Source organism: Pongo pygmaeus, chromosome 9, assembly GCF_028885625.2.
Source record: "Pongo pygmaeus isolate AG05252 chromosome 9, NHGRI_mPonPyg2-v2.0_pri, whole genome shotgun sequence".
Classification (NCBI taxonomy): Eukaryota; Metazoa; Chordata; class Mammalia; order Primates; family Hominidae; genus Pongo; species Pongo pygmaeus.
Genome location: NC_072382.2, coordinates 76,518,247 through 76,543,931, shown reverse-complemented (window position 1 = coordinate 76,543,931; position 25,685 = coordinate 76,518,247). Strand labels below are relative to the sequence as shown.

Sequence of the window (25,685 nt, the reverse complement as noted above, 5' to 3'; positions counted from 1 at the left end):
GCAACTCTTAGCTACAATGGAGACTGTCCCCTTAACATGGCTGGCATGGCCTCCATGGCCTGTCTAGCCTCTTATGCCCTTCCCCACTAAATGTGAGCCCAGCCACCCACACTGCCTGCAGGTCCCCACGAGGCCTTTTCCTACTCACTTGGGTTCCATAGCACCCAGCATCCTGTTAGGCAGACCATAAGCACTCAGTACATATTTCGTGAATGAATGAATGAATGAATGAATGGGTGAAAATGAATGATGAGGGAATCTAGGAGGAGAAAATAATTTTTGGCAGGGAAAACAAGATGATTTGGTTCTAGGGACATTGAGTCTGAGTTGTTGGTAGGTGTCTTTTTCCATTTTCTGTTGCCTATAACAGAATATCTGAAACTGGGTAATTTATAAGAAATAAAATGTATTCCTTACAGTCCTGGAGGCTGGGAAGTCCAAGGCCAAGGAGACATATCTGATGAGGGCCTTTTTGTTGGTGGGGACCCTGCAGAGTCCTGAGGCAGCACAGGGTGTCACATGGCGAGGGGGCCAAGTATGCTAGTTCAGATCTCTCTTCCTTTTCTTATAAAAGCCACCAGTCCCACTCCCATGGCAACTCATCAATCAATTGCCTATTAATACACTAATCCAGGAATTGGTTAATTCATTCATGAGGGCAGAGCCCTCATCACCCAGTCACCTCTTACAGGCCCCACCTTTCAATACTGCCACACTGGGGATGAAGTTTCAACGTGAGTTTTAGAGGGGACAAACATTCGAACCATGACAATGGGGCATCTAGGTGGGGACCCAGGCTGTACTGGAAAGGAGAGTCTGAAGCTCAGGGAAGGGTCTCTTAAAAGCCAGTAGTCTCTCTTCACATATGAGCCAGTTCCCCTAGAGAAATACGGAGATCAGGAGGTCAAATAACCGGCAAGTGGCTCAGTGTTACCAAATCAGCTTTATCAACTAAGACAGCCTCAGAGCTAGAAGGACAATATAAGGACCTTGTTTGGCCTAATTCTTTCATTTTACAAATGAGAAAATGAATGCTCAGAGCAGGGAAAGGCCTGCCAGCATAAGGCAGTGCTAGCACGAGAGCCCGCGTGTCTTCGTCGCAGTCCACGCTCTTTCTCCTGCCTCCTGCGGCCTCCTTGTTCGTGGCATTCCTCTCTCAGCCCTGAAGGAGGGAGTCATCAGTGAGGGAGACAGTGGGCCTTGGAAGAACCTAACTCCACAGATATTCATGCCCTAACTCCTCCTTTCCCACAATGCAGCTTTTTGTGCCCCCAAAGGAGAACAGACCCAATAAAGACCCCAGAAGCCACAGAGCTCATGCGTTGACTCTCGTGCACTTAACAAACAGAATAGACCCTCGTGGCCTCCGTCAACAGCTACATTTTTAAACTCTGTTTTGAACATTGTCAGCCATCTACTCTCCAGCTCTATAACAGATCATAAACAGCTGATTAGAAACCACGAGATGGATTGCAGAGAACAAGAAAACTAACATATTGACTCAAAAAAGCAGCAGATAAGGATCATTTAGGATAAGGACCAATAGCCATTTACACCAGAGCACACGAAGATGCTCCCACACACACACAGCCCAACACAAGTCGTAGTTGTGATCTCCAAATTACGTTCAGTCTGTGTTACTTACTAACGATCTGCAAATATTTAGACATTTCACGAGGATGTTCATCTAAAGTGATTAAGATTGTTAAAGTTCTGGCACTCCAAGAAGCAAGCCCTCTGCTATTCAAATGGGGGAATTATCCTCAAGGAATCTGGGCAACAAAAGTTCTTCATTATGAAAAAGGGGGGAAGGGAACTGGCATTCATTGATATGCCACAATATATCAGACAGTGAGCCTAATACATTGTCTCATTTAATTTCACAACTCTTCAACTTTGCACATAGGCACTCAATATTTTTTGACTCCATGAATGACTGAATGGGCTGGGTTTTTTTCAGTCTCATTTTCAAGATTGGGAAAAAGCCCTGAAGATTAGAATTGCCTGCCCATGGTCACACAGTGTGGAGCTGGGAACCTGATCTCTTTCTCCAAGGCACAACTGCTATTGCCACAACTCAACCTGGGTCAACTTTGCAAGAAGGGAGACTTTCACTCTTCCTTATGAAAGAGTGAGGCTAACCCTCCAGCCATACTTCAGTCAATGCTGCAAGCACTGATGGAGAGCTTGCTGTGTTTGCAGCTCTGTGTCAGGAGCTCTGCTTCCAGGCAGATGATGCTTCATGTCACATATGCTTTGTTTGACTAACAGGAATGAATTCAGGGCATGGACGGACATCAAGCCTGTGAAACCAATAAAGGCCAAGCCCCAGTACAAGCCCCCAGATGATAAGATGGTTCATGAGACCAGCTACAGTGCTCAGTTCAAAGGAGAGGCCAACAAGCCAACAGCAGCTGACAATAAGATCATTGATCGCAGAAGAATACGCAGCCTGTACAGCGAACCCTTCAAGGAACCCCCAAAGGTGAGACAGACCTTGTGGGAACCCATCAGCACAGCCTGGACCGTAAGGGTTAACTGCAGCAGAGCATGGAGTGGGCTGCTGTCAAATCTGGCCCAGCCCCCATGGGCACCTTTAAAATCCCTCCTTCCTCTAAAGCACACTGAGACCCAGGGGCATCTTCAATAGGAACCTTTGTTAAACTCAAAGGGAATATTAAAGAGGAACATCACCTAAAATAAAGACAGCTTAGAGGCTGGCAGATTTCCAGGGAATTAGCTTCTGATTTTGAGAAATCCAGATAAACAGTGGCAGAAAACCTCACCTGAGCCCTAAATCCCCTTGTCTTAAAATAGATGTGTTTGGGCCCCAGAAGGGCTGGCCCAGTATTGTAGGCCCCCAGGCCCGGCTCCCCTCCCACCAGACCCTGCCTTGCCTCATCCTTGGCTCCAATCACTGGACCCTTTCTTCCCTCCCTAGTCCCTGAAAAGCACCTGCCCTCTCTCATCTTCTCGGGCTGAACACCATCCACTATGACTTCTCGGTCTGTCACAACACACCTGTCACATCAGCTATAATATATGTTCCCAGCAATTTGTTACCAAAATGAACAGTTTGTGAACGTGGACTCAAGGATTTTCCTAAGGTAACATTCCTCCACCTTACATAGGAGTTCGTGATCAGGAGAAGCATGTTGGAGATATAGCTGGTGAAGCAGGAATCATATAAGCCATGCAACCTAGCATCTTCTGATGTCAGGCCCCATGGAATTGTACAAATATCCACTGTCCTCTCTATAATAGCAGAAAATGTCTGAGAACCTAAATAACTCTGGAACCTAATTATCCTTTTCTCTGCTTTTGTCCTAAAGTCTTGCACTTAAGTGGAGTTTCCTATTTGGCCCAGGACCAGTTTATGGGTGAGGTAACTAACCGACCCAGTTTGCCTGGGATTCTTCCATTTTAGCACTGAAAGTTCTGTGATCCAGGAAACCTCTCAGTTCCAGGCAAACCAGGACGATTGGTTCCTTTCCTTACAGGTCAGGAGTGACTGAAAGCCGCTGCACCTCAGTGAGTGAATGATCCAGCCTGCAAGGCCCAGCATCAGCTCTGTCCATCCAGAGATGGTGTGGCACCTGGGGCATGGGGTCAGCATTGGACAAAAGAGGACGTAGAAAAGGAACAAGGGAAAATGAGGGAAACTAAATCTAGAGATAGATGAGGGGAGTGGCCCATTGAGGGGTCACTTTCAGTGACTCTGAAGTTTCCTGAGAAAGAGCAGGCAAGGCCATCTTCTCCAGATGAAGGGGACAGAGCTAGAGGAGGGAGGCTGGGGAGAGTCGAGTGAGCTTAGAACAGCTGCTCTGGGGAAAATGGTGGGGGAGCCAGGCAGAGAGGAAGAGCAGAGTGCTGGCGGCAGAAAGCCTAGCTGAGACTGGAGACACCCCCCTGCCCAAAGCATCTCAGCGAGGATGCTTCTCCATATGGGTGAGCCAGCCTAGAGATAGAACAGGGGAAGCCAGCAGGTGCTGCAGCAACTCACCGGCCCCAGAACATCTGCATCTTACATCAACAAAGGTTTATTTCTCATTAATATCCACTGTGGGTTGGCTGCCGCTCTAACCGTCATTGCCTCTTCATCTGGGTCTCGGGTGGCAGAGCAGCCTCTCTCTGTGGCAGAGGAAAAGAGAGCACTGGGCAGCACAGGCTGACTCTCAAATCATCCGCCTGAAGGTGACCCAAGTCACTGCTCACATTTCATTGACTAAAGCAAAATCCTATGCCTGTGGGTGAGTTGAGCAACATGATGAGGTGTTAACTTCCTATAGGGAGGGGCTCAAATATTGCCCAACAGTGGTATGGCCCACTGCCTGGGGTGGTCAGTGGAAGGCTGGCAGGACAAGGGAGCCCACGTGGCCAGTGAGTGCTGCCAAAGCGACGGAACAGGGAGTTCAGACGGGAGATGCCGAATGCCCTAATGTCCCTGGGAACACCTTATGCATTGTGCTCCACCTGAGCCAACCTCTGTCATTACCGTTATTCCTTAATTAACCATATCTTTTCTCTCTAAATTCCCTCCCACTCCCCACCTTTTTGTGTTTCTGTATTTGCGGTCTGTCTCTCCATACAGGTGGAAAAACCTAGTGTTCAGAGTTCCAAACCAAAAAAGACCTCAGCGAGCCATAAGCCCACGAGGAAGGCCAAAGACAAGCAGGCGGTGTCAGGCCAGGCTGCCAAGAAAAAGAGCACGGAGGGCCCGAGTACCACCAAGCCAGACGACAAGGAGCAAAGCAAAGAGATGAACAATAAACTGGCTGAGGCGAAAGAGTAAATTTCCCTGCACTTTCCTTTTACTCTTCTCTCTCTCTCCCTCCCCCCAACTTTTTTTTTTTTAACCAACAAACCAAAAAAGGCCACAAAATTAATTAGAGGCTTCTCATCTGCCTTGGTCCTGAGTGTTCCAGGAGCTCTTTGGTTTGGCTTCTTTTGATGGAAGAATCCTGCTTCACAGACTGAGTGGCAGGCCTCCTCCTGAGGGCAGCCCCTGGAGCACCAGGAAGCGTTGCCGCTGGCTGTGCCCTCCTCTGGCACTCCGACTGCATGCTGATGAGCAAGGCAGGCAGGTCCGAGAGGCGAAACGAATCTCCCGGCAGTGCTTGGAAGTGTCTGTGGGGTCTCCTCCTCCCAGATCCCCAAGATCTGTGTCACTGGTCGATTTTGAACTTTAGGTACATGTGTTCTTTTAAAAAATTCAGAGAATCGTCATGTGCCACAGAAGCTCAGCCTGGGCTTCAGCAATTGACAAAATTTGAGGAAATATTAAACAAAAACAACAAAAAAAGAAACAACCTTGGCCTTAACGTCAATAAAAGGGAGTTGTGTCTGTTAAGTGGTCTTTTCATAGAATTGTCCATTAGACATGTGTGCCTGTGTTTAGCTTCCTATCAGTGGGCTTTAAATTGTATACCAAGTCATAGATATGCCACTGATAACTAAAACTAGATCAGGGCTGGTGAAAAAGGTTAGGTGTTTTAGGTACATTCTAGCTGTCATAGGAAGATCACAGAAATGAGGAGGCTGTTTTCCTCTGATTCCCCTCGGCCGACCACCTGTCCAATGCTGCTGGTTTCGCAGAGTGACCGGTTGGAGATGTCTGAGGAAGAAAGTTCAAGGTGTAGGGATAGTGTGTTTGGAATTTGACTTTCCATTTCTGAGACCCAAGGGGGCGTAGACGTAGTGGCAAGTGTGGCGATGTTTACTCTCCCTTCCGGAGCCGCTCTGGTCTGCTCCTCAGAGAGGGCAGCGGTGCCAGGCCTCAGGTCAGGGAGAATGTCTATGACTTAGCTGCAGACTAGGAGACTGCCCTGCTAACTAATTAGCAAGCAGCTTTGACCTCAATATATAAAAGCAGCTCTCAGTATATTCCGTGTCGTGTGTGTGTGTGTGGCCAAAGCCCCCAAGGGTGGCAAGTGCCACCTTCGCTGTGCTAGAGTTGTGTTGTAGGAATTAGTCAGGGAGTTGTTGTGAAAAAAAAACCCCAGTGCTTGTGAGGGAACGCAAAATAGTTACCAGAAAAATAATATTTGCCAATGTGACGTGTATATTGCTCAGCACACTCTGTATCTCCTGTCCTTAAAATCCTCTTGTCCCCGGCATTCTGACACACTGGGCTGCCATCCGGTGTCAAGCCCCGGCGCAGGCCTGCTTTTCTTTTATAATGAAAGGGGTGAAGAGTGAGGGTCTCACAGTTCCTTACCTCAAAGTCCCTTTAGGTCCTTCTGGTTTGGAGGAAGTGGAGCCTCCACGAACTCTCTGTTACTCTGACCATTCAGGCAGCAAAGTCTCTGCTTACATCATTTTGGTTGTCACCTTGGGGCTGAGTGAGAAGTCTTTTGCAAATTAATTCGGCATGTGCTACATGAGCCATAATTATTAACAGAACAGGAATATCAGAAACGAAGTTGTTGATCAGGCCCACTGCGACCTTCCTTTCTATCTCAGGGTTTGAAACTGTGAGGAAGGAGAAGTATGAAGGAACGTAGAAAATGCTGGTGGGTCTCCGTGTTTATGAGTCACAGATTTTGAAAGCTATCAGGAAATGACTAGATGGATCCCAGTACTGATTCCAACTCTTTGCCAGCTAATCTTAACATTTAGCAGAAAGCTCTAGCAACATGATTTTAATTGTATCCAGAGAATTTGCCAATGTATGTTCAGTCTCTCAAGATTTGGCATTAGTCAGACATGTTGATGCTAGCCACAATTTGGATTTCTCCATAGAATAATCATTTATTTTTGCAGATCAAATAAATCAGAGTTTACAATGCACAGGGGATCATTTATTTAGCATTCCCTTGTTAGAAGCCTGTGTGCCAGGCACTGTGCTAGGCGTGGTGGGCAGTATAAAGAAATCTGTCTCCACAGCCACACAACCAGAGAGTGCATATGACTTGATCCCTATGACCAAGTCAAGTTGGTGTTGCCCAAATCGCAGTTTGCCATAAGGGTCCCACAGGCTTCCCCACCCCCTACCTCCACTCACTGCCCCAGGGACCAACTTCCTGCCCTGCCCACCCAAGGCTTTAGAGGACCTGTAGCATGTCTTTTTCAACCTGTCAGTATCCCCTTCTGCTTAACACACCCACTGAGAAAACCCTGTTTGTCACTTTGACTCTTGAATGTGTCACTTTACTGGCAAGAGACTTCCTTTGATTTCTGCTGTTTACAAATAAAACTCAGCCAGTCTCATTCTATATCCCAAATGTACTGAATGAAACCGATTTTGGTTCCACAAGCAGTGTTTGGGTGTTGCCTTCCTGATGGTGACCAAGCTTCCAAAGCTTGTCCCACTGGCCTCTGTACATTTCCCTGTGGTTCCCCGTCCTTCCCTGGTGAGGGAGCTGGGACTGAAGCTTTCCCGCTGTTTCCCTGCCTGCAAAAGCAGCCCCAAGAGCTGCGCATTGGCTTCCCTCAGCAATCTGTCCTGTCTGTGCTCCCATTCGGTCCACATAGCTTTGCCTCTCTGAGGCAGACAGGAAGTGTCTAATTACGATTTTGTGGCCTGGGTTTTGTTGCATACCACAGATTGTCTATGTAACATGCAGCGCACACCTCTCTTGGTGCTATTTCATTCCTGCTGTAAGAGAATGACAAAAATATTCATGTATAGCCAATTGATTGTGACGTGCTTGTGGTCTGTGCTTGCTCAGAAAAACAAACAAACAAACAGTTTTTCCAATTATAAATAAATGCTAAAGACGAACACCACTTTCTTGATCTTATTTCCTTGGTGAGGCCCACCTGAGTAGGTGAAGGAACGAACCTTTTCCATTTGAGCCATTCTCTGCAAGATGAGCTGTGCCCTGCAGTCTTCCTGGGGCTCTCCATAATGCAGCTTGACTCTTTTAGATTGCTTCTCAGATACTATTGGCAAGCAGTCAGAGCTAAGTTTTGGGAAAGCGAAGATGGACCGGGAGACGCACTGGCCAAAAAGGTAGTGTAACATTTTGATCCAATGTTGCCGGGAAGAGCGACCGCCTGCACTGAGCACCACCTTGCCACGCTGGGAGGCTGGGCTCTGACTGTCTGCCTCCTTCCTGTCGACTGGCAGGACTGTCGTTTCTGGCTTTTTCTCCTCCCAAGGGATGGCAGAGATGCCTTCACTTGCTCAGTTAATCTATGGTCACTGTGGATGTTCCACCCATAGGGGGCTGGCTCACTGTGGGTTGTGGGGGTGACAGTCGTGTGTGTGCCTTATGTGGGGGTGCTGAAACAGCCACCAGACAGGCCACCAAGGAACAACAGATCAGGTAGTTGGGAACTCAGATGAAGGACAGGCTTCTTCCAGCTAGGGCTGGGGAGTCGCGGAAGGCTTTGTGGCAGAGGGAGCCCTGGAAAGCAGCTGGGGTGTGGATATGTAAGGACAAGGCCACTGCAGGGAGCAAGTCTAGAAATGGAAAATTGGGAGGCTGGGTGGGAACCTGAAAGCTAGGACCAAGTTTGCCCACTTTGTTATCCTTCTGGTAAAGTGGAAGACAAAAGATTTTATACTCTTCATTTTTCCAACATATGTTGATTGAATACCTATTATGTGCCAGGCACTGTGCTGGGCACTAGGGAAACCAGGATGACTGAGACCCCGCCTCTGATCACAGTAGGGCACGAAGGAGGAGGCCATTCTAGCTGGTTCCATGGATCAGGGAGGACTTCAGCGATGGGTAGGTGTTGACCAGGTGAACAGAGCCGGGGGTGGCCAAGGCATGCCAGATAGAGGGGTCTGCCCAAGCAGAGGTCGGAGGGGGGCCATCAAACACCAGGTGAACTTCAGTTCTTGGGGGTAGCTCCCTTGGGAGGGTCATGGCACAGGCTGGAGAGTGGCAGAGCTCGGTGGTGGAGAGGCCTGGTGCACATGAGTGGGCGGTTGCTAACTGGGATCTCCATTTCCATATGCCCAGATCGTACCTACACCCCTGCATGCTCCCCTGTCATGCTTCTCTTGCTTGCTTATGCGTCAGGCGACACCACAGATCCTCTCTTGCTCTAAGCTAGGAGCCCTAGGGTGGGCTTTTATTGCTGGACCTGATTGCTGAGTTTTGGGGGAGGCAGGGGTAGAAATCAATCAAGGGTGGTATAAATGAAAAGCCGTATGTATTTGTTTTCCAGATGAATAGAAAACATCCCACCCACCTGTCTACTTTTGTATGAGGCAGAAAACACAAAAGCTGCTCAAGAAATAAAACAAATACATAAAAGCATATTATTAAGCTCTCTTTTGACGAATTAAGGGAGAGAGACAAAACAGGGATTGAGAGAGGTGGTAAGAAAGACAGGCGAGAAATAGAGAGGTAGAAATAGCGGCACAGAGAGAAAAAGACACGGGAAAGCACACATATGAAGACACCTAGAGTAACCTAAGAGAGTGCGAGAAGGTGAGACACACTCAGAGTCACAGAAAGGACAAGCGTTGGGCAATGGAGGAGGCAGGAAGGCAGGGGCCTTGCCAGCTTTGTCAGTGCTGCCCACGTGCTCAGGGCTCCCCCAGAGGCTCTTCTGCCTGTGGTTCCCACCATGCTCCCCTCTGCTGCCCAGAGCCCCAGGAGGCAAATCTATAACCCATCACTCACATTGCCTCGCTGAAACAGCAAACAAACAAAATTCAAACGAGCCCCCTATTTTCAAAATAGGTCGTTGTTGCTAAGTTAGCTATAAATGTATTTCAATTCTTCCTTAGAGTTTGTGTGTTCTTCGTGAAATTCTTCCCTCTTTTGTTTCACTAGGGTTTAAGATTTTACAACCTGCTTCTCATAGATTTGAGGAGCGTCAAGTCTCATTTCACAAAGGCTATGGACTCCTTTAGTGTGTCACTGAGGTTTAAGGCTCCTTTTACTGCTAAAGTGTCTCAAAGCAGTTCACATTTTCAGGACCATAGGTACAGAAGTTTCTTTCAGGATGTAACCTGTGGACCATCTGCGTTAAAGCAAGGCTCCACCCCTAGCACCACCTGAGACCAGCAGGGCTAGCAAAGCGGCTGGGGCAGCCAAGGCCACTGAAACAGGAAAGACAGCTACTTCAAACAAAGGGAGCCCAAACTCCACTCTCACAGAACCAGGCATGTGTTTCAACCCCCACTTCCACCCCACTGCCATTTGATGCATATATCCTCATAACACCTAGACCATCCTAGGATTCCTGCAACAAGGAGAACTAGAATTAACACCATTATGTATTGTGTTATTTACCCTATGAATACTGGTTAACATGGACAGTGCACTTAGGCATTTACAAGGTTCGTGAGTGGAAATCAGTGCTGCCGTGCAACGCTGTGTCTCTCACTAACCTCCTGGAGCATTAGTGTCCTCCTCTGAAAATGGGGACACTAATACCCCCCTCAGAGGAGCACAGTGAGGATGAAATGACATGAGGGCTGTAGGGAACCCCTGGAGGACACTAAACGTGTCACTTCACGCCCTTCCCCTCCCTTTAGAGTACTTGAAAGTACTTGTCCACTTTCTGACAGATCTATACTTAGCTGTTAGTAATACATGAAGTTGATTGAGGCAAACATTCTTAAGAAGATTGCTTTTAAAGAATTACAGCTATTGAATTACCTTGAGTCCACAGACCTAAATGGTAATATTCTAACAATGTATATGTATGCGTTGCTTACGAAGCGTTTCTTTCTGTGCCATTCCACTGAACCCTCCCAATGTTATGGGGCAGGTGTTGGCCCCACGTAACAGAGGAGAAAGGGAAGCTCAAAGAGGAGGGAGCACCTGCCAGCCTGGTCAGGCTTGGAAGATGGAGGAAGCACTGGAATCCAGGCTTCTAGCTCCATAGCCTGCTGTCTATCCCTCTCACCTGAAGGAGGCTCAGCTGGCCTGAAAAGAATCAGGTTTCAGACAAGTGGGACCCCCAATAAAAACTAAGCCCATACCCCACAGTGCTACACTCTGGCTGGGCCATTCCAGGTCCTCCAGCAAGCTTGCCTAGTACCCTCTTTAAATCTTGGGACCCGGATACAAACTGAGGGAAAATAAGAATGGGGTCAGATCCATATACATCTAGCTCAGACGTCCTGGCTGTACTGACCAATTATCACAGCCAATACACAGTTTTTCTCCTTCTGGTACTAGCTTGCCTGGGTGACTGCAATGTAGGTTACTAAATGCAGAATGGTCCAGCAGATTCTTCATTCACAAGAAATATACTCAGTCCTGGAGGTACCAAGATAAAACTAGTATCCATTATTATCTGCAATATATGAGTATTGGATCTGAGACTGCCATTTTGAGCATTTTATTTCAGCCAGTGGAATTGAGCTTAAATTTCTGTCCCTTGTCCTCATGTAATGGGCCTCAATTACTTGTTAACCTGGCATTGTATATAGTGATCTCAACAGATGGCCCCAGAACTCTTATCTGGGGCCAAGAGAGCTTCAGATGCTGAGATTTAAAAGTTACTGCCACTGCTTGCTACTGGTTTAAGCTGCTAGAGGGATCTTTATGCAAATCTGACCATGTCACCCCGTGCTTTAAACCATCCGTGGGCTCCTCGTGGCGCAGAAGCTTCTTGTTCCCTCGGTGCACCATGCTGCTTCTCACCTCCATGCCTTTACCCTCGCTGTCCACCTGCCTGGAATGCCCTTCTCCTGCTTCTCCACCTGGCTAACTCATCCTTCAAGACTCCGCTCAGGGGACAGCTCCAGGAAACCTTTCCCGCACCTCCCAAGCTGGGTAAGCTGCTCCCTGTGTGTCTTCATGATGGAACTTGCCACATGTACTGTGTCATCCGCTCATGTGTGTATCCCCCTTACTAGACCATGCTCCCCCAGGGCAAGGGCCAGGTCTCTGTTCACCTTTGTAGCCCTAGCTTCTGGTTCAAAGCCTACCATAGAGAGTGTCTTCTAAAGTGCTCATTGAATGAAAAATGAGTGAGTGAATGAATGATAAGATTCACTGTCTGCCTCCACATTCACCATGGTGCCTCCACAAGGCTCTTCTCTGACTAATAACTGTCTCTGCTCCCATGAAAGGGGCAGTTTTGTGAGAGGTCACAGCAACTGCGGACCAGAGAGCAGTCAATGGCTGGTTTTATACTGGCTGGCCTCTGTTCAGGCCTGCATACCTCTGTACTTTAGATAGCCACTTTTTCTAAACAGTCTTGATTGCATAAAATCATGGGCCGTTGGTTACAGGGTAATCTAAGAGGTTGGCCAATCTCACTCCCTGCTCAGTTTCGGGCTCGTAACTCTAGGGTGACAGGACCCTCCCCACCACCACACATTTCACAGGCATGTCTAATTCCAAGCAAGGATTATAACCAACAGGCCTGGCTCTAAATCCAAGCTCTACTATTTACTAGCTGTGTGACCTTAACTGAGTCTCTTAATTTCTTTAAGCCTCCAGTAGATAACAATAATACAAATATCCATCACTCTTTGAATATATTTGGTTCCCAAATTCAGGAAGTAAGAATTTGGCCAGCAAGGGATAATTTTATTTATTTCAACCTGTTTGTTTCCAGAGTTCGGGATAGCAGGTGGCAAGAGCTCTGAAAGCAAGGGATACCTGATTCCCAGGCCTGCGGTGAGGGCCCCATGGGGAGGCATGAAAAAGTCCTCTGCAAACTGGAATGTGCAATGCCCTCACCAATAGCTCATGTTATGGGTAGTTTTGCTGACCACAGCTTCCCAGTTAATTACTGCCCCTGGTCCCCAACAGTATGGCAGCTGGAGCTACACAAGGTGAATCCACTCCTTCTGCCACACAATGGCCTGAGATTAAGGCCATCTAGTGTTGGCTCTTGCTGCCTCTTCCCATCCGCCAGCCTTTCATCTGGCCCCTGCTCTCTAAGCACACCCTATAAATCAGCTGGTGCAGATCCATCTCTGCAATTCCACATTCATTTGGAGTGATCCCCTCTGGACACAGGAAACCAATTTTGATTGATTGCTCAAGATCCGATCCTTTGCTTTAGATGGGGGTTGGGGAAAAACAATGATGATTTGCAAGTTCCCAGGAGCATAGTGTTAGACAAGAATTGAGCGCTGCCTTAGTCCAACACTTTACATTTTAAAAAGGGTCATTAGCAGAATTATTAGATTCCTGGCAGCCCACTGGGACAATCCACTGTGCCTTTGACTTTGCCTTCTTGGTGCTGAAACAATCGAGAATGCCTTTAAAAATATTTCTCATATAATTGGAAATTTATTTAGTTCTCCTTAGCAGGCCAAATCTAGAAAAAGTATTTAACAATGACGAAAATAAATAGGTAAATAACCACAAAGAAAACATAACCACCTAGCCACTTACCCACCTAAGTGCAACCATTTCCCTGTATTTCAGAAGAACATGTCTGCCTGGAGGGAACCCAGAGTGGCAGGGAAAGACCTGAACTAGGAACTGGCCCCAGATCTTGATTTGACTTTTGTAAAATGCAGAGTTGCCACAGCCTAGGGGGAGGGAATGAACCTTTATTTGGCCTTTACACACTTCGTCTCATTTAATCCTCACAGTAAGGTTAGAGTCTGCAGGTGTCACTCTCATTTACAGATAAAGAAATCAGAACTCGGTGATTAAGGAACAAAGTCACACAACTTGTAAGTGGTGAGCCAGGATGTGAACCCAGGTTTGGGTGACCCTAAAACCCATTCCTTGTCCAGCGCTTGGGACTATCTGTAGGATTCCTGTTGCAGAGATGTGCATCCCCTGAAACAGCAGCCTCCTCCTCTGTCCCTCGCTTGCTCTGAAACGTTCAATGACTCTCCATACTCTCGTCTATGGAAAATGAGTCACAAGAAGGTCACAGATGCTGAGTTGGATCTATGAGTTTGATCTACACAGTTCACTCCCTCCACCCCTGACCCAGAATTAAGTCTTGTGGAGGCAGCATTTCTCCTAACTGTGGTCCTAGCTGGTGTTTCTGTGTGATGAGCCACATCTGGCGGACTCAGTGTGGCCCTGGGCTGGTAGACTGATTGGCAGCTGCACAGGTAGGGCTTCCAGGTGTGAATGTGGATGGGCACTCTTAGGCAGGATGCGACTGCTTTCTGGGGCTAAGGTCTTCTTTTTCAGGGTCGGCTGAATGCTAGGAAGTAAACGTGGCAGGTAGGGGGCGCTGTGCAGTGGGAGTAGCCAGCCAGGTTTTTGGTGGCTTGGGCCCAGAGGGGCAACTCTCTAAGGAGATGCAGTTGGGAGCTCTGAGCTGGAACCTGCAGAAGTCATTGGCTCCAGCCAGAGCCAGTCAGAGTCATCTCAAGCCGAGCCCAGTCCAGGCATCTGCAGACAAATTTGGAATCTCTATATCTGTATATTCCACCAGGAGGGATACTATAGAGAGGAAAGAGCTCCTCCATTAAGGTCCTGACTTTGCCTGAACTCACTACGTGACTTAGGGCAACTTACTTCTGCTTTCTGCACCACGTTTTCGCTTCTGGAAGGTGAGGAAAGGGCTTTCTGTCTGCCTGGCTGACACCATTGTTGTGAGAATCAAATGCCTTGTATGTAAAGTTATCTCAGAAACCTTAAAGAGATGTTATCATTTGGAGGGACAAAAAAGGTGCTAAGTTAAAAATAGGAAAACATTTTTATGTCATGTAAATGCGGTTGTTAGAATTTGATCTTGTATGAGCTATTTTAAAACTCCTTATTGAGAAAGTAGGCCTCCTACCATGTGCCAGCCCTATGCTAGTGATCCCTATGGCCTGGCACATAGTAGGCATTTAGTAAATGTTTGTGGAAGTATGGAAGGAGGCAAGAGGCAGGGAAGAGAGAGAGGAGAGGAGGGGAGGGAGAGAGGGAGAGATGAAGCATGCATGGTCCCTGGCCTGAAAGTGCCCAGTCTAGAGAGGCAGATACGAAACTATTGAAGCTGATCTGACAGGGGCTACTGCCAAGGTGGGGGTGGGGGTGGGGGCACTGTGGGAACACAGAAAAAGGAAGTAGAGGCTTAGAGGTTTTTTCACTGAGGAAGATTCTTCAGTCACGGAGGAGAGGTTGCTAAGTGGATGGCGAGGGGTGGTGTTTGGGCAGCCAGCACTGATAAAGCTAGAACTGGTTGGGCTGATCATTGGAGGTATAGACTCCAGGGCAGAAGAGGTGTGTCCTGTGTGGAGACCACATCTACAATATGGCTTTCAGTTCTGGAGTTGCACTTTCCAAGGGACAGAGCCAACTGAGACACATTATAAGGAGGGCAGTTGGAATGTGAGGGCTCTGGGAACCAAGTCTGAACTGTTGTGGGGCATGTGTTACTTGGAGAAGCCAGGGATACAGACCCAATTGCTGCCCCCTTCAAATACCTGAAAGACTGTCCTGGGGCAGCCAGCAGGGCATTCACTAAAAGGGTGGCCCCGGAGTGCAAAACAGGGATCAGTGCAGAGATAGGAAGGAGTGGAGCTGACTGCAATGTAAGCTTCTGCTCAGGTCTAACCAGTGGCCACTGAGGAGGAGGCTGCCTCACCGGGCATGTGCAGCCCACCCCAGGCAGTGCAAGCAGCGGCTGGGCAGCCACCTGCCAGGGAGATTGCAGCAGAGGCTCAGGAGACCCACGGCCCAGCAGTCTGTCCTTCCAGCCCTGGGCACCTTTGATTTGGCTTGTGGAGTTGTGCTTTTATGGAATAGAGAGGGAAGACTTCTCCAACAAAGTGACAGCTTGGCCCCTAATAAGACCTTTGAGCCTCTCTGGTTTGAAGAGACACAGGCCAATAAGGCTTAGGGCCCAGCTTGGAGGTGGTGCCTGTACCGGGTGGTGGCGTCATGTTTGTGGTGTATGTTTACAGGTCTGTCTCCTGCCTCACTGTAGGAGCTCCTTCCCCCAAGTCAGGGCTTGGCTCTCATTCACTTCTGTGTCCCCAGTGAGGGCCTGACACAGAGGAGGGTCTCAGTAGATTTGTTCAGTGAATGGATAAAAGAGAAAAAAATTAAAAGTGAATAAAGAGAAGAAGCTACACCAGCCATGTGTTTTTCCCACCAATATCTGCCGGGTACTACAATGAGCCAGACCCTGTGCTAGATATTCATGATGCAAAGACGAAGAAAACACAGTCCCACAGGCTAGCAGGAGAGGCAGATAATTACCAAACAACAGGATAATTACTAAAAGAGATGCTCCCACAGAGTCCTGTTGCGGAGAGAGGCGGAGTGAGAGTTGTTTTGAGAACGCCTGTCTCCTGCAGATTCTTCATAAGAATAATGAGCCTTTCAAAGATGGTTTCCTTGGCAATCCCCCTTGGTGGCTGCATTTCCATCACTGTGTTAGGAGCTTTGTTTGTGTCTAAGAATCACGAGCACATGTACGGGGCCCATGGAGGCAGCAGCAAGGGAACAGAGCCCTGGAATCACACTGTCTCTGTCCATGTTCTGCCAGGGGCCCTGTGGTGCCGTTGGCCTGGACTTCGCTGTTCCCCTCCTGCCCATCTTTGCTCCAAGTGAGTTTGCTCCATCTCTTCCACCTGCCTGCTGAGATGTTGAGAGGCCCATGTTTTAGTCCTGGACCTGGAGAGTCACTTGTCCATTCTGGGCAAGTTTCCATCTGTGGAGCAAGACAAATGGACCAGATCACCAAGCCCCCTTTGGAATTAACATTTGCTAAACATCACTTGTATTCCAGGGGCCATGCCATGAGCATTCACATAAGCTAATCCTCCCTAGAAGGTGGACCTTCTAATCTTCCTTTTATAGATAAGGAAACTGAGGCCTGGAGATGTGTGCCCCAATGCTATCCTATGGCTAGGAAGGGGTTGAATTCACATTCAAACCCAGCTCTTCTGGCCTCAAGCCCAGTCAATGCACTGTCTCTTTAGCAGGTTGCTTTTTACATCATGAGAAATAATATATGTTAAAACGTCTGGCACCAAGCCTGGCCCATAGTTATTGCTCAGTTTCTTTCTTCCTCAAGGCTTTTCCACACTGCCTCACACTCCCACACTTCCCCTGGAAGGCAAGGGGATTCAAGGACAGGGTCCATAGGCTCCCCGCTTTCTGAATGGAGCCCTATGCCAGGAGCATTGCCACAGCTGTTGGCTGATTTGATGGTGCAACAGGAGACAATCTGGGAAGAAAAAAACCATGTAGATGGACTATAGGACTGGAATTGTGTGCAAGGGCAGGAATCAGTGGGAGGGAGTGAAGTCCTTTCACCATCCAGTGGAGGACAGGGCTCAGTAATCCTGCTGCTAGACTCTGGAAAGTATGGATCCAATGTCAGTGTGTGTGCACTCAGGAGGCATCGCCTTGTCTCCATGGAAACAGGAAGAAGGATAGAAGATGAAGTGTCTAGGACAAGATGTCTCATATAACCTTGGAACATTAAAGTTTGCAAATAGGACAGAGCCTGGCACAGAACAGTCTCTTGTTTATTCATTCACTCAAGTATTAAGTCAGAACCCACCTGGGCTCAGGTACTGTTCATTTAAGGTACAGAGGATACAATGATGTGCAAAAGTGACATGGTCCCTGCCCTCTGGACACTTCAGTCTAGTGGGAGAAACATTAATCCAGAAGAATACAAGGAATTAGCTGAGATAAGAGAGGAAAGCAAGTGCCAGGGACTAGGAGAGCCCATAGCAGGGGCTGGCCATGACTGTGGGGTCAGGGAAGGCTTCCCAGGGCAGTGCTTCAGTGAGCTGAGAGATGACAGCTGACTAAACACTAGCCAGGTGAAGAGGGAACAAGAGAATATTCCAGGAGCAGATAGCTGCGTGTGCAAAAGCTGTAAAATGGGAAGGAGCAGGGCGTGTTGAAGGAACAGAATGCTGGGCACAGAGAGCCAGGAAAGGCAGGAAGGAGAGAGGTGAAGGGGTAAGGAAGCGGGTAGATTGGCCAGCTAGGTGGGGCTGTGTAACAGATTTTCTTCTTTATTCTTGGTACAAGGAGAAGGTATTGAAGGGTTGTGAGCAAAGAAGGGACAAGATAGGGTTTGCTCTCTTAAAAGATCATTCTGATTTCTGTATGAAGAATGGATTGGAGGAGAGCAAGAATACATGGAACAGGGGACAGCAGTTAGGAGGCTGTGACAGTGGTCCAGATAGATGATGGCATAGCAGGTGGTAGGGGAAGGGAGGGAGGGAAAGAAGTGGGAATATTCAAGAGATAAATGTTAGGAGCTGAAATCAATGGGACCTGATGGATGGGGTGAGGGTTTTGAGGGAGAGTGAGGTATCAAGGGTAAATCTGAGTTTCTGGCAGGGGCTAAGGAATAGAGGATGAACCAGCTTTCAGCAACAATAACTTTTAAAACTTTCCATTTTGCCTTCTTTGTTTCAGATACTGTGCTGGACATTGGGGCTGCAGGCAAGGAGGTTGGCCCCTGTCTTCAGGGAGCTCACTGTCTAGCAGGGGAGCCTGGCCTGCAGTGGGGATATGTGAGAAAGTGGAGAGAGAGAGACTGTGAGATGGTGCTGCAGCAGGGATGCAAACGAAACTAATCTGGAGAGACACAGGCAGGAAGACCAGGGAGGAGGTGGGAGCTAAGCCGAGCCTTCAAGGACAGGCAGAGCCTTGACAAAGAAAAGTGCGTGAAGCAGAAACAAAGACACAGCCCGGGCTGGCAGTGTGCAAAACAGCATGAGAGGATGATGCAGGGAAAATGGGGTTCCCCCAGGACTGCTGTGAGGGTTGAATGACATAAGGCCACAGACGCATGAGCATTTTAGTAAACTGCTATCACAGTTATTACAGAAGTGGACTTATTTGTGCACTATCCAAGCACTCTGAAAATATCAAGAATTATTATTCCAGACGCCCACCTAGCAAAATTTTCTGTTGTAATAATCCCTGACATTTATATCGTTATCCCCACTTGACAGGTGGGGAAACTGAGGTCTATTGTGGTTAAACAATAGCCCAAGACCTTTCAGGCAATAAGCAGCACAGAAACCAAGGTCAGCCCAGCAGGTCGTTGTACTTTCTGAGAGGTTAGTGCTTTCAGGGTGCACAGGCTGGGAGAAGGCGCCCGTGGCATATGCTGTCTTGAGAACATGTGCTGCTGACCCAGGGCACCAGATTTGGTTGTGCAGGTTGGGCCATGCCCAAGGACAGCTGGCCTGTGACCTGAGTGGGCTGAATGCAGCCTGCTTCTGCTCCCCAAGCCACGAACCAGCTTCCACCCTGAGGGGATGGGTTTGCCTCATTCATACCAGCCTCACTGGAGGAGGTGGGGCACTTTACAGATGCGAGACTGGCAGGCAACTGGAACCATGTGAGGACCAGTCAGTGTCAGTGAGGATTTCATGGTGCCCTTGAGTGCAGTTTCGTGCATAGAAAAACTGTCCAGGCTGCTTGGATTTTAAAGATGAATGCTTAATAAAAAGTAACAAAAATAAAATTAGTAAAATGTAACAATCTCTTTTAAGGAGGATGTTATAGCTTAATTCAATTACCCAAAATATAAATTAAATTATAAATAATTTTAAATAAATTAAGATTAAAAATATGGTGACCATTGGCTTGTCATAAAAGTTCCATCATTGTTTAAAAATGTGTAAAACTGTCATATCTTTCAGCTTTAAGTTACACATCTAATTTAATTATTCCATTGCACATTTTATATTGGGATTACAAAGCTAATCTGTTAGACATTCTAATATGCTAAATTATCTTAAACATTACAAATAACTTTGAACTAAATCTATGCATATTTTTCTTAAACTTTTTTCTTTTTTCTTTTTTCCTGGAGCCAGTGTCTCACTGTGTCACCCAGGTTAGAGTGCAGTGGTGTGATCTCAGCTCACTGCCACCTCCACCTCCTGGGCTAAAACGATTCTCCCACCTCAACCTCCTGAGTATCTGGGACTACAGGCGCCTGCCACCACACCCAGCTAATTTTTGTATTTTTAGTAGAGATGGGGTTTCACCATGTTACCCAGGCTGATCTCAAACTCCTGACCTCAAGTGATCCGCCCACCTCGGCCTCCCAAAGTGCTGGGATTACAGGGTTTTTCTTAAACTTAATATAAAAAAAGTAATATTAGGCACTTGATTTAATTCATCATTTTTAATCTTAATTATAACCTTCCCATGATTAAAAATACCCACTAAAGAAAAAAGTTTTCTAACCTAAGCAATATGGGATTATGTATCCATGCAAAGTTGAGGCTAGCTCACAGCTGGCTCATTAAACAGAAGAGCCCATTAAACAGAAATTTGGTACGTGGCACAGGAGCCAATGCTATAAATATCCAGGGAAACGTACTTCCTGGCCCAGGCTGCAAGGCTGGCCTTCTTTGTGACCTCCATGCCAGCAGGAGACTCCAGGCCCATGTCCTACCCTTGGGATAGGTTCTGCAGCCCAAGCCCCTGAGATGGAGTTAAGCTCCCTTTTTTTTCTTTTGTCCCTTCTCAGCTTCCTCACCCTGTTGGGAGGACACCACCCAGGTCGCTTCACAATCTAAGAGAATACACCTAATCAATTTCCTGCTTGGCCCTATTCTGAATTCGGTTTTTCTTTTTCCTCTCTGACCAGCCACCAGTGACTGGAGGTATTTTAATGCCGCTTTTGGATTCCACATGCTTCTCACGGCCTTGCCTGGCTGTCTTCTCAAACACTAAGGTCCTACTGATAGCAGCCAGCTATCTTGAGCCAGCTGTGTCCATCTGGCCAGAGCAGCTGTGTTCCATGTCGTGCTGAGCCAGAGAGCCGCCCTGGCTCCTTCCACTGTGATGCTCAGGGACAGCCAGGGGAACTGGATGGAGAGGTTGCCTGTGCTGCGTGGACTCTGCTGAAAAATACCAGTCCCTGGGTGGCTCAGGATGCTAAATACAGTAAAAAGCTTCTGCATCAGGACAATACAGAAGAATAAAAGCAGTCCAAATACATATAATTTTGCTTCTAAGTAAATAGAAAAACAACCATAATACTACCCAGTAATACCATAGTACAAGGTGCTCTAGGTACTGACCTCTAATCATTATAGATTTCTGAGTAAATATCATTATACCCAATAAATAGAATAATAGTAATAGCCACCTTGCATTGAGCACCTACTATGTGCCAGGCACACTAAGGGAAAGAGCACAGGCTCCAGGAGCGGAAGGATCCAGATGCTAGTCCATGGGGGTCCCCTCACTTTCCCCATCACTTGTCCTCTCATGACTTCATTTTCTTCATCAGACAAATAAGGGTAAGAAAATCCTTCCTGTGTGCTTCACAGGGCTGCTCTGTTGCTCAAATGAGCTATAAAAGGGAGCCATTTGGAAAGCTGGATGTGTTGTAGGCGTGCAAGGGCCTGTGATGCTTGCTGAGCAATGCCACTCTCTCGACTTCCAACGTGGCCTGCGAGGAAGGAGTGTGCACTCTAAACCAGAGGGCTCCAGGCTGGCCGGGTCTCAGTGTGGCAACGCTTGCCTTTGAGTGTTAGTGTTGTCACACGCTCTCCACAGTGTGGGTGGGCCAGGGGATGAGGCAGACGGCCCCAGTGAGGCGAGGGAACAGTGCCTGAGGATTCTGATGAAAGACTGGGACTCTTGGCTGCAGGGAAATAAGCCCAGGAGCCTTGAAGTTGGTGAGGGCAAGGGTCTCAGGAGAGCAGAGAGAGCCAGAAGTGGGAATGGAGTGGGGGGATCAGGGCCTCATCCCTACCTGAAAGCGGAGTCCCATTGAGTTACCTAGCAAAGGTTGGGGGTAGTGGGAGTGGTGCAGGCAATCACAGGGAGCACTGTCTATGGAGAATTTAAAGGAATAAAGCTAAAAGCTGCCTGTAGTCCAGCTATTCAGGAGGCTGAGGTGGGAGGATCACTTGAGGTCAGGAGCTGGAGAACAGCCTAGGTGACATAGTGAGACCCCGTATCTACAAAAACAAATAACAAAAAACTAATAGCTGGCCTGCTTTTTATTATCACCATATGCTGCTCATTCTATACAATGTCAGTGATAAAATACTTTTCCCCTTGCAGGAGAGGGAGAGAGGGGCATTCCCACTGCTTCCTTTCCTGGTATGCCATGGATCCCTTGCCCCTTCCTGCACCCAGCGCTTAACAAGGGGGTCAGGGAGTCAAGGAGGCAAAAGAACTTTGAAGGCCCTGAGAACAAGAAAAGAGCACCCTGGCCTGTGGGGGCATCTGGTGGGCAGCTGAGATGGGGCTCCCAGGATGGGCCCAACGATCCTAGAAGAAAAAGTAGGGACCTGGATGGAATGTGGGGTGGACGGGCTGCTGGGATGCCTACTGGATGACTCTGAGTCCAGCTACAGTACTGCCATTGTCACCAGGGTGCCACCCCCTGTGCCACGTGCAGGTTATAATCAATTGGCAAGCACATTGAATGACTGATTCCTGAGCCTTCCCCTCACCCCCTCCCTCACCCCCGCCCACATTCTGTACTAAGAACACAGAAATCAGATTCTCCTGGCTCTCCAGCAAGAGCTGCCCGGCCCAGGCTCCACTAGGCCAAGACTTATTAGGCAATCTGTACTCTGCCTTGTCCCTGCCTGAGCTCTACTCTCACAGTGATCACCTCTCTCTCCTTTGCAGGAGCCTGGCTCAACCCGTCAGTGATTCAAGTAAGAATCAAGGTACTGTAGCCACAGAGCCAGACAAGGATCAAGGTTCTGTGGTCCCAGGCCTTCTGAAAGGTCAAGGTCCTATGGTCCAAGAGCCTCTGAAGAAGCAAGGTTCTGTGGTCCCAGGGCCTCCAAAGGATCTAGGTCCCATGATCCCGTTACCAGTCAAGGATCAAGATCGCATGGTCCCTGAGCCTTTAAAGAATGAAAGCCCTGTTATCTCAGCACCAGTCAAGGACCAGGGTCCCTCAGTCCCAGTTCCTCCAAAGAATCAAAGTCCTATGGTTCCAGCAAAAGTTAAGGATCAAGGCTCTGTGGTACCAGAGTCTCTAAAGGATCAAGGTCCTAGGATTCCTGAGCCTGTGAAGAATCAAGCTCCTATGGTCCCAGCACCTGTCAAGGATGAAGGTCCCATGGTCTCAGCATCTGTCAAGGATCCAGGTCCCATGGTCTCAGCACCTGTCAAGGATGAAGGTCCCATAGTCCCAGCACCTGTCAAGGATGAAGGTCCCATGGTCTCAGCACCTATCAAGGATGAAGGTCCCATAGTCCCAGCACCTGTCAAGGATGAAGGTCCCATGGTCTCAGCACCTATCAAGGATCAAGATCCCATGGTCCCAGAGCATCTGAAGGATGAAAGTGCCATGGCCACAGCACCCACAAAGAATCAAGGTTCCATGGTCTCTGAGCCTGTAAAGAATCAAGGTTTAGTGGTCTCAGGGCCAGTCAAGGATCAAGGTGTTGTAGTCCCAGAGCATGCAAAGGTTCACGATTCTGCAGTTGTGGCACCTGTAAAGAATCAAGGTCCTGTGGTCCCTGAGTCCGTGAAGAATCAAGACCCCATTCTCCCAGTACTAGTCAAGGATCAAGGCCCCACAGTCCTACAGCCTCCAAAGAATCAAGGTCCTATAGTCCCTGAACCTCTGAAGAATCAAGTTCCTATAGTCCCAGTGCCTCTGAAGGATCAAGATCCTCTGGTACCAGCACCAGCAAAGGACCAAGGTCCTGCAGTCCCTGAACCTCTGAAGACTCAAGGTCCCAGGGACCCTCAGATACCTACTGTCTCACCTCTACCCCGAGTCATGATCCCAACTGTCCCCCATACGGAATACATTGAGAGCTCTCCTTGACACTCACCCCTTGACACACCAATGAAGGAGCTGACAGTGAGAGTGCTCCCCTCCCAGGGGCAGTGAAGACACATATTTAATCTGCATGAAACATGTACAGTAGTCTTGCTGGAATCTAATAAAAATGGTCCCTCTGGCTCAGCAATGTTTCTGTCTGTCTCTGTTGGGCAGGGGTGCATACATGTGTATAGGTGGGCCTGTCAGGCTCTGCATTCACCCATCTGGACCAGAGGGGTCCAAGAAGCACCAGTTCCTGTGAGTTGCCAGCATGAGATGGGAGTGCATAGGCGATGCTAGATTGAAACAGGACCCCATCACGGAGGTGGGCAGGATAAGGCAAGGGTCAGATACCATGACAGCCTCACAAGAGGTGCCAAATCCCAGCAAGCTGAGCCCTGGGTAGCTGAGTTGAAGCCTGCAGATGAAACAGGAGCAGGGACCCACCTGGCACAGGGGAATTCTGGATGACAGTTGTTTGCCAAGAGCTCAGCCTTAAAGCTCATCCAGGGGTCAAACTTCTTGAGGAAACCAGGCCTCTGATCGTAAGTCTCAGGACACTGTATAACCTAACACCTGCTAATCCTCATTCAATATCCATGACAGCTCAACTGAGAGCTTCTAAAAAATACACCTAGAGCCAGGCACAGTGGCTCACGTCTGTAATCCCAGCACTTCGGTAGGCTTAGGTGGGTGGACCACCTGAAGTCAGGAGTTCGAGACCAGCCTGGCCAACATGGTAAAACCCTGTCTCTACTAAAAATAGAAAAATCAGCCGGGTGCGGTGGCAGGCACCTGTAAACCCAGCTACTCAGGAGGCTGAGGCAGGAGAATCACTTGAACCTGGGAGACAGAGGTTGCAATGAGCCAAGATTATACCACTGCACTCTAGCCTGGCTCCAGCCTGGGCAACAGAGCGAGACTCAGTCTCAAAAAAGAAAGTGTGTGTATGTGTGTGTGTGTGTGTGTGTGTGTGTGTGTGTGTGTGTGTGTGTATATATATATATATATATATGAAGTCCCTATTCATTTCTGTGTGCAGCAAGCTTGTCCTTAGCATGCACTTTGTGCCAGGCTCAGTGCTGAGCACTGGGGTCACTGTGGGAAAGAATATTATGACAATAAAACATGGTATGGGATGAGGCCCTAGGACAAGTCAAGACCTAGCTTTGAGGGGCCAGTGAAGAGAGAACACCTGGTGAGGGCGGCCAGGAAGGCTTTCCAGAGAAAGTGGCTGTGGAGTTCTGATGGAGCTAGGCAGTCCAGACAGGGCAGACAGGGCGGCATGGGTGTGGCTGAGGACGGGTAACGCTCTCTCTGGAAGTCCTTGAATGAAAGGAATCTGGTTTGCATGAGGACTTGACCAAGGGTATGGCAGGTCTCTGGGGTGGAAAACTAGGACGAGGCAGGGGTGATCCATTTTCTGAATTCCAGGAAATCAGGGAGGGAGTGGGGGTGCGTCCTGTGGGCTGTGATTGTGGGGCTGGCAGGCCGAGGAACAGCCACAGCCAGGCTGTGGGGAGGACGGCTGGGAGCTGCCAGCAGGCCTGGGGCTTAGTCTCAGTCAAAGATGGGTCCGGCCGGGATGCCACTGGCATGGGCTGCAAGGCCATATTACAGCCTCCCTTTCAAAGCCCAGAGCCCCCAAGGAGCTAAGGTAGAGGCTCCACCAGTTGCCCCCACCAAAGCTGGCTCCCAGGGAATACTGCTATCCCTTTCAAAGGAGCTCAGCTCAGTTCTTACAGGAAAATCATCAGAGGAAGTACAGTATGGGGGACACCCAAATAGTCTAGTTTTCTAAGCAAGCCTTCCCCATCCAACTGGCCCCAAGCCTGCCTCCTCACCCCGTTCCCAACAGCACTAGGGTTTTGTCTACACACACAGAAACACACACACACAAACAGAGAGAGAGAAAGAGAGAGAGAGAAGTTTCTTTACAGTGAGGTTGGCTTTTTTTAGCCCAACACAAAAGTAGCCCTCAGAGCTTGCTGCCGTATGAGCTCCAATAGTCAGAAACCTGAAGATAAGACAAGGCCACACTGAGGCTAAAGAATTGCGTGTGAAGGTCGGGCTCGATGGCTCACGGCTGTAATCCCAGGACT

The 25,685-nt window shown here is 48.4% G+C and overlaps 1 protein-coding gene across 1 annotated transcript in view; it reads left to right on the top strand.

Annotated features, from left to right (window-relative positions):
- Nucleotides 1-23,726, top strand: part of MAP6 (microtubule associated protein 6) — an 83,693-nt gene extending 59,967 nt beyond the window's left edge. Inside the window, exons 2-4 of the mRNA XM_054439860.2 lie at nt 2,272-2,485; nt 4,592-4,788; nt 22,428-23,726. Of these exons, the coding sequence (XP_054295835.2) occupies nt 2,272-2,485; nt 4,592-4,788; nt 22,428-23,586 (1,570 nt within the window). The 3' untranslated portion in view covers nt 23,587-23,726. The remainder of the gene's footprint in view (nt 1-2,271; nt 2,486-4,591; nt 4,789-22,427) is intronic.
- Nucleotides 23,727-25,685: the final 1,959 nt, after the last annotated feature.